The sequence below is a fragment of the Trichomycterus rosablanca genome, chromosome 21 (genome assembly GCF_030014385.1).
Source record: "Trichomycterus rosablanca isolate fTriRos1 chromosome 21, fTriRos1.hap1, whole genome shotgun sequence".
NCBI lineage: Eukaryota > Metazoa > Chordata > Actinopteri > Siluriformes > Trichomycteridae > Trichomycterus > Trichomycterus rosablanca.
In genome coordinates this window covers 3,509,499-3,518,695 of record NC_086008.1, presented here as the reverse complement: position 1 = coordinate 3,518,695, position 9,197 = coordinate 3,509,499, and the positions used below count along the sequence as shown (strand labels likewise).

Here is a 9,197-nt window from a genome sequence, read left to right as displayed (position 1 = left end):
CTTGTATTATTACACCTTTATACACATTAAACATCAGTGAGAATTTATTTACACTTGATAAGAACTCTTGGAACTTGGTTGCTCCGCATTATATTCGTCTGCCATGTTTGTCATTTTTTGCATGCCGCACTGAATGCTGGGATTGCCTTCAGCGCTAAGGAAGGATGACGTAAAATGTGTCTATGTAGAGACTCACAAGGTTTTAAGACAAACCCATTAAGACTCAGATAGCAACCATAAATAAATTGGAATGTGAAGTATTAGCCACTTTAATGCCCAACATCAGTGTCTGACCTCAGTAATCGCCTGTTAAGGTGGTTTTTAAGGTGCCGTGCTTCCCTCTAAAGCCTAACTAAGGTATTCCAAACACACACAATCATAAATCTTAAAATAGTAAGTGGATTTCTTCATAATTTCGTTATTTCTTTACCCTGAGCAATTCTACACACCGGCAGAACGAGACAATTTCGGCGAGTTGGGATCTAATAAATGCCGGATGTTTTACCGTGTGTCTGCAGTAATGACACGATCGAGCGGAAACTCGCCCCAATTTACAGCCTAATGAATCAGTTCACATCAGAACGTAATAAGATGCATTAATCACAATCACAGCAGGACGAGTCACTGAAAACCCATTCTTTTTCCTCGCTTTACATTTACTCACTATTGGCTAACAACACTCTCGTCTTTTGGTACCTTGCATTTATTTATTTATTTATTTATTAGGATTTTAACGTCATGTTTTACACACTCTGATTACATTCGTGACACGACAGGTAGTTACTGGTTACACAAGATTCTTCTGTTTAAGTTTAATATTAAACACAGTCATGGACAATTTAATATCTCTAATTCACCTCACTTCTTCACCTTCACCTTCACATCTTTGGACTCTGGACAGTGGAGAACATGCACACAGAAAGGACCCAGACTGCTTCACCTGGGAATCAAAACCCAGGACCTTCTTGCTGTGAGGTGACAGTGCTACCCACAAGGCTACCGTGCCGCCCTATGGATGGATGAATGGTTGGATTTATTTATTTACTTATTTATTTGAGACTGAAAACACTGAATTATCAGTGGCTGTATAAATAGGGCTAGTCCGACTGTGCATGTTAGACTAAGCTAAAGCATAACAAAGAAAAAGAAATTCTAACCACCCCCCTAATCAACAACTCTACATAATGTATTATAAAGCACATGGAAGAGTGGTCTCTTTAACAAGGTCAGGAATAAAAACCCAGACGAACCCATCAACTATCAACCATCGACTGTCTTTTTAGACGTTGCTTTATGTTCAGGTGTGTAATGCATATCATTTCCCTCATACGTGCATATCAAATGCATGGTAAAAGCATATCATTTCCCATATACAATTATTTACACCTTTTAACAATGGGTGTGGCGGAAAAAACTCAATTCAATCATTAGGAGGAGTGTCCACATACTTTTGGCTATATAAGGCGTCTATATAAATAAGCTTCATTTATTCAATACACATACAAAATATTAATTTAAAAACTTTAATTTAACACTTTTTATTCTATACAACAATATAAATATACACTGTATGGACAAAAGTATTTGGACACCCGTTCTAATTATGTATTTATGTTTTTGTTTTATGATGTATATATTTAATGATGTATTTTTTCCAAAGCAAGGGCCCAACATTGGCAATCTGGCAGTGGTGGGGCTTGATCCAGTGACCTTTTGATTACTAGTCCAGTACCTTAACTGCTAGACTAGACTGCCCTGTACACTATGGTAATAAATCAATTAAATTAAGGAAATTATATGCTTCTAACTTGGCAGCAACAGTTTAGGGAAGGCCCTATAAGCTCTATAAAGACAAGAAGAAAAGCTCATTTTAAATAAACTCTGCAGAACAGCTCTGGAATGAACTGGAACATCGACTGAGTGCACAGATATACAAATGCTGTCATCTTTTGACTGAATGGGCACAAATTCCCACAGACATACTTGAAGGTCTTGAGGTCGGGACGTCCAACAAGCTCATGCTCAGGTGTCCAAATACTTCAGACAATACAGTGTATTAAAACAGTGCCGTGCCAATTGGATGTTGTCGAATCGGAAGTCCCTGTGCACGCGCCCCTCACGTGCTCTGTGCCACTTTCTCCTTTACCTTCTCCTCCAGGTTACTGAAGTACTTCATCCGAGCCAGGAGCTCTTTAGCCGCCTGCAGGTCTCCTGTAGAAATACGTTTCAAAACAAGCAAACAAAACGTCAGACATATTTTCTTTAGAGCTTTAGAAACGTGCCCTCCCTCCCAGAGCAACCTTGGCACTGTGTACCCGTATCAAACGTAGGCAAGAAAACATGAGGATACCTTTGATTAGCGACGCATTCATCTGTTCAGTCAGATTACGCAGCGTGGCTGGAGAAGGGAGAGAAAAACACGTATTTACACAATAATTTTGCATCTCGCTAAACGAACGGGAGCGGAAATGTCGGGTCACAAATAAATAACTCAAACGATTAAAACTCGCACGAGCAGCAGGAATGAAAACGCAGCCTTGAGCCTTTCAATAAAACTCAGGTGCACAGAAAGTCAAACAAACAGGGCTGCGGACGTGGGTGTAGGGACGAGTGCCGGCGTTTTACCTCGCACTTCCTCGCCGACGGCGTCGACTTCGTTAAGGTTCCGAGCCTCCGCCAGCTTCTCGTTGAACTCCATGACCTGTAGGAGCAAGGCCGGGTCGGCCGCCGCATCCGTGCCCTCCTCTAACTCCACGCCTTTCAACCGCAGCTGGGAACAAACACGCGGTCAGGAATAAATAGAGCGGTGTAAACAAAATACTGCACAGTGTGTGCACGCTACACAGCTAAAATATTTAGACACCTGAGGCAGGGCAGTTGTAGCCTAGCAGTTAAGGCACGGCGGCGGCATTTTATTAGCTCCATTAACCATATAGAAGCACTTTGTAGGTCTACAATTACTGACTGTAGTCCATCTGTTTCTTTACATACTTTGTTAGCCACCTTTCATGCTGTTCTTCAATGGTCAGGACCCCCACAGGACCACCACAGAGCAGGTATTATTTAGGTGGTGGATCATTCTCAGCACTGCAGTGACACTGACATGGTGGTGGTGTGTTAGTGTGTGTTGTGCTGGTATGAGTGGATCAGACACAGTTTTTAAACACCTCACTGTCACTGCTGGACTGAGAATAGTCCACCAACCAAAAACATCCAGCCAACAGCGCCCCGTAGGCAGCGTCCTGTGACCACTGATGAAGGTCTAGAAGATGACCGACTCAAACAGCAGCAATAGATGAGCGATCGTCTCTGACTTTACATCTACAAGGTGGACCGACTAGGTAGGAGTGTCTAATAGAGTGGACAGTGAGTGGACACGGTATTTAAAAACTCCAGCAGCGCTGCTGTGTCTGATCCACTCATACCAGCACAACACACACTAACACACCACCACCATGTCAGTGTCACTGCAGTGCTGAGAATGATCCACCACCTAAATAATACCTGCTCTGTAGTGGTCCTGACCATTGAAGAACAGCAGGAAAGGGGGCTAACAAAGCATGCAGAGAAACAGATGGACTACAGTCAGTAATTGTAGAACTACAAAGTGCTTCTATATGGTAAGTGGAGCTGATAAAATGGACAGTGAGTGTAGAAACAAGGAGGTGGTTTTAATGTTATGGCTGAAGCTTCTGTTTATTTTATCTTGTCTTGGTTATTAATAAGGTTAATAAAGTAAATAAATTCCTACCATGTAGACGCTGCGTGTGAGCGGTTTCTGTAGAGTCCTGTAGGCTTTATTCACCAGCGCCGACTGCTCTTCAGAATATCTCTGCTCAGTCTGCGACACAATCACACACAATCACAAACCCGTCAAAATGATTCGACTGTTTTCATCCTGTACACAATTCTGACATACACACGCTCACAAACAGCACAGCAGACAAAGACGAGGGTTCGAGCGAATGATCTGCAGGTTTATTATTGTGTTGAAGGAAGTGGAGTAAAACCCAGAGAAGGAAACTTAGCCGGATGTGTGGTTCGCCCCGAGCGACTCATTCCTGTCTATTAAACCCTGCCGACGAGTCTCACAGCCTCCCCCATCCTCAGGCACGCCGATAATTGGATTCTTTTCCCTCTTTCTGACGTGTTGCTGTTGGGGTAATAGCAGAGGGACTGAGCGCTCGTCAGGGAACGGAGCCAGAACGCGGAGTGAGACGAGTGTCAGGTACAATAACACGGGGGAAATTGGGGAGAATGAGCAGCACGAAGGAGCATTTTCACCCGCCGCTCATCAGACTCAGGAGAACCCAGAGCTTCCTGACGAGGAACAAGACGTCCTGTATCATCAGATCCCATCAGACATGAAGACCACGGGGGGGGGAGAGAGCTTGGGATAAAGGAGCTGCTGCATCAAAAAATGTCAGATTATGATCAGAGGTCCAGATGAAATATTAGGTCAACATATGTATGTATTTTTATACTGCAGAGCCTGAATTCTATATACAGATGAGCCACAGGTACATTATATGATCAAAAGTATTGGGACACCCCTTCTAATTATTGAAATCATGTTTCAGCCACAACAATTACTAACAGCTGTGATAAATCAATGATATAAAGAAAATGCTATGCTTCCGTTCTCACAGCAACTGTTTAAGGAAGGTCCTTTCCTATTCCAGCATGACTGTGCTCTATGGACATGAAGAAAAGCTTGATTTAAAGCAAAGAAACCCCAGTGTCCTGCACAGAGCCCTGACCTCAGCCCCAATCAACAGCTCTGAAATGAACTGGAACATCAATGGACATCATACAAATGCGGTCATCTTTTGACTGAATGGGCACAAATTCCCACAGACATGCTTCAAGCCTTGTGAGAAGCCTTGTCAGAATAGCGGCTGTCGTTATATCTGAAAAGATCACACAGAGGTCACTCCATTTTAATATCATTTGTTTTTGAAAGGGGACATCCAACAAATTCATGATCAGGTGTCCAAATACTTTTGGAGTCGACCTTTTTTCATTTCCAAATGGTAAAGAATATACTGGAGTGTGTAGCACTGTCGCCTTACAGCAAGAAGGTCCTGGGTTCGATTCCCCTGCTGGGCAACCAGGGTCCTTTCTGTGTGGAGTTTGCATGTTCTCCCTGTGTTTCCTCCAGGTGCTCCGGTTGTGTGTGTGTATGAATGTGTGTGTGTATTAATGTGTGTGTGTTTGCCCTGTGATGGACTGGCTACCTGACAGTGAATCAGACCCACCTTGACCCAGACCAGGATAAAGTGGTTGTAAAGCAAACAAAGAATAAATAAATAAATGAAAGGTTTGTAATCATCTCCAGATATTTACACCTTATTTGCGAAAATAAAAACAAGTTAAGCCTCAGGAGGAGAGTTTTAGTCAAAACGATCTAATAAAAGTGTCTGACTGGACTGTAATGCCTGATTCCACCAGCAGAGACCGATGTTGTACTAGATTTGAGGTTCACCCGGCCTGTATATCTGTGTATAGTTTCGTACCTGTGATTTCTGACTGAAGTTATCAGGATGTAAAGATCTCTGCAGCTCCAGAAATCTTCTCTGAAGCTTCTGAGTGTCCAAGTTAAATATCTGATCACTGCAGGAGAAACATGTAACAGCAAACAGTAAATATGATGGAATATAAACACTGGAGCCAGAAAACTATCAAAACCCTGAACATATAAAAATGTTAGCGCTCAGGTAGCACAACGGTAAAGTACGCTAGCGCACCAGAGTTGGGGTTTCGAATACATCGTATCGAATCTCAGCTCTGCCTTCCGACTGGGCTGGGCGGCAGCATGAACAACGACTGGCTGTTGTTCAGGGTTAGAGGGTAAGAAAGTCGGCTCATAGGTCCTGATAACTGGTGCGACTGCGGCCCCCTGCTGGCTGACTGATGGCGCCTGCACAGGGCTGAGGAATAATGCTGATGGGGGTGTGGCCCTCCGTACACAGTGCCCGTCAAGTGTATGAACTCGACTCGTGCAGGTGAAAGATGCAGTCTGTACTGCATGTCAGTTGAGAGGCGTCCTCAGTCAGCGGTGAAGGGTCGAATCAGTACAGAGGACGCAATCAGGGTAACTGGACACGACTAGATTAGGGAAGAAAAATTGGGGGGAAAAAAATAAATTAAAAAAAAAATGTTAAATGCAACAAATACTATATTATTCGTGAAAATGCTTTAAAATACACAATAATATCGAACTAACACCATGGTGTTCTGTAAATACACAATCCTACTATTAACTAATAATGGTGTTCTTAAATACATGATACTTTAAATACATGATACTACACAGTGGTGTTCTGTACATACACAACACTACTTTTAAACGTACACCATGGTGTTCTATACATACACAATACTACTATCAACTAATAATGGTGTTCTTTAAATACATGATACTTTAAATACATGATACTACACAGTGGTGTTCTGTACATACACAATAACACTATCAAACTTCTGTAAAAACACAACACTACTTTTAAACTAAAACAATTGTTCTGTAAATACACAACCCTACTATCAGACTAACACAGTGGTGTTCTGTAAACACAGTCCTACTATCTAACACCATGGTGTTCTATCAAACTAACACAACAGGGATCTCAAAATACACAATACAACTAATGAACCCCCACAATGGTGTTACACAATACTATTAACAGATTAGACCAGTCGGGCTCTGTAAACACACAACACTACTACCACATTAACACAACAATGTTCAGCAAATACAAAATACTACTATCGAGCTCAGGTGGCAGAGCGAGTGCTGTCAAACTCGCCGAGCGCCCGAACAGGCACAACTGTCTGTCTTAAATCATTTTCATTGCCACTGTACAATTATTATTATTATTATTATTATGTATATAGTACTATGTACATAAACATAATGCCATATATGTAAAAAGCTATACTGATCTAATAATTATATATTAATCATAGATGTATATGTTTACTATTTCTCTGTTTCTTTACTCAATGCTACCTGCATTTCGTTGCCTTGTACCTGTACTGAGCAATGACAATAAAGTTTAATCTATCTTTCTTTCAATTTATCTACAACTGTGACCTATACTGTCTGTCCGATGGGGCATTAAAACAATGTTGTTGGCCATCCAGCTCAGGCTTTAGCTTGTTGAACTTTCTGGGATTTTTGTAATTAGATGAGTAAATATAGACACTTATGTCTCTCTCCGGCAAGACATTGCTTCTGCAGAACTGCCGCTCTCTGGACCTTTCTTCTTCTTCATGCTTTTTCTCCCTTTTTTCTCCATTTGTAGCGCGTCCAATGGCCCGATTGCGTCATGCTTCCTCTCCACCAATGCCGATCCCCGCTCTGACTGAGGAGAACGAAGCTAACCCACGCCCCCTCCGACACGTGGGCAGCATGCCGTATGCATCTTATCACCTACACTTTGACGAGTGTAGTGCAGCTCAGCGTTGTGTACGGAGAGACACACCCTGACAGCACTCTTTTCTCATCTCTGTGCAGGTGCCATCAATCAGCCAGCAGTCGTAATTGCACCAGTCATGAGAGAGAGACCCCATCCGGCTTAGTCCCGCCCATATCTGAACAACAGGCCAATCGTTGTTCATGTGGCCGCTCAGCCTCAGGCGGCAGGCAAAGCTGAGATTCGATACGATGTATTCGAGATCCCAGCTCTGGTTCCAGCGTGTGTTTTTACCGCTGCGCCACCCGAGCGGCCGCTCTCTGGATGTTTTCACACCATTGTGTGTAAACTCTAGTAACTGGTCTATGTGAAAATCACAACAGATGAGCAGATTCTAACATACTGAACTTTTTCCCTCGATCTGATGTCTGTTGTGAGGATTACCCGAATGATTTTATGATCACGTGACTGTACATTTACTTGAATGCGCATGATCTTACCAGTTAAAGATGTGGAAATAATTGAGACTCTGATCAGGAGGCTGGATGGATTTACATGACGAGCAGAAGAACAGGTGAGCAGATGATCCACAGTTCCAGCATTTCCTTCCAGAGCTACAAAAACTCCTTCTGCAAGAGTTTACAGTCAAATAACGAGTAAAATCTTTCACGTTATGAACATTAGTGCGGTCTGGTGTGTGTGGAGGAGAGAAACACGGAGTTACAGAGCTGTAGAAGGTCTGTACATGTTTTAATAATCTGTTAGAAACGCTGAAGAACCTTGAACACTGCATGTTTCAAGCCTTCTATGTTATTACATTCACACAGCACTGCGCATGCTCGCACCGTGCTACTTTGGATAATGATGTCAAAATAAAAGTCCATATCTCATGTGGAAAACATTTACTTAGACCTAATCGAAAGAAACAGGCATTCGATATTTTCTCTGCCTACTGAAGCCCCCAAATTCTCTTTGGCATTCTGTATCTTCTCTTACTGATTTGTTTATTTTTAATTTATATTTATTAGGATTTTAACGTCATGTTTTACACACTTTGGTTACATTCATGACAGGACAGGTAGTTACTGCTTACACAAGATTCATCAGTTCACAAATTTGATGTCAAACACAGTCATGGATTCGATTCAATTTTGTATCTCCAATTCACTTGACTGCACGTCTTTTGACTTATTTTATTTGCATTTTCCATACTGTCCCAACTTTTTCTGATTTGGGGTGTAATTTTAATGTTTTAATTTTTCCTTATATAAAGCACTTTGAATTGCCACTGTGTATGAAAGGTGCTACACTAACTTGCCTTGTCTAAACATGAGAGAGAAAAACATTTGAATTATGTTTAGTTAAATATAATATATAATATACAGTATATTAGTCTATACACTACAATCATCATCATCATCTGTCTAATATCAACATTATCTCTGCACTTCTACTTCTATAAATCTATTCCGCACTTGAACTGTAATATATGTAAATAATCTCTATCTTGCACTTCTGGTTAGATGCTACTGCATTTCGTTGGCTCCTTACTTGTTTACTCTGCACGATGTTAATAAAAATGAATCTAATCTGAGTTTTCTTTCCCATGGTTGTCACATCTTTCTTTGCTCATTACAGGTTTTGGGCCTCGATTTGTGTAATGATGCTTTAAAACAAAACAAGGGTTATTATAAAAATATACACAGATGTAAGAGACAAAGAAGCAAATGTGTTTTAAACTGTTATTATGAGGGATCTTCAAAAAGTTTCCTTACTTTG

At 41.5% G+C, this 9,197-nt stretch overlaps 1 protein-coding gene across 1 annotated transcript; it reads right to left on the bottom strand.

Annotated features, from left to right (window-relative positions):
• Nucleotides 1–685: 685 nt before the first annotated feature.
• Nucleotides 686–8,211, bottom strand: hscb (HscB mitochondrial iron-sulfur cluster cochaperone). Its single transcript, XM_063018288.1, has 6 exons — nucleotides 7,919–8,211; nucleotides 5,517–5,613; nucleotides 3,752–3,841; nucleotides 2,626–2,770; nucleotides 2,351–2,398; nucleotides 686–2,211 (listed from the first exon to the last, which is right to left on the bottom strand). Exons 1-6 carry the CDS (start codon nucleotides 8,209–8,211, stop codon nucleotides 2,117–2,119), a joined length of 768 nt encoding a protein of 255 aa, XP_062874358.1. The 3' UTR covers nucleotides 686–2,116.
• Nucleotides 8,212–9,197: the final 986 nt, after the last annotated feature.

Excerpts from the sequence above, each read along its gene's own strand:
- hscb (XM_063018288.1), bottom strand. The coding sequence starts at position 8,211 with ATGCAGTGTTCAAGGTTCTTCAGCGTTTCTAACAGATTATTAAAACAT. Across the intron at positions 2,399-2,625 it reads CGTCGGCGAGGAAGTGCGAG|CCACGCTGCGTAATCTGACT; the intron begins GTAAAACGCCGG and ends TCCCTTCTCCAG. Across the intron at positions 2,212-2,350 it reads GAATGCGTCGCTAATCAAAG|GAGACCTGCAGGCGGCTAAA; the intron begins GTATCCTCATGT and ends GTATTTCTACAG.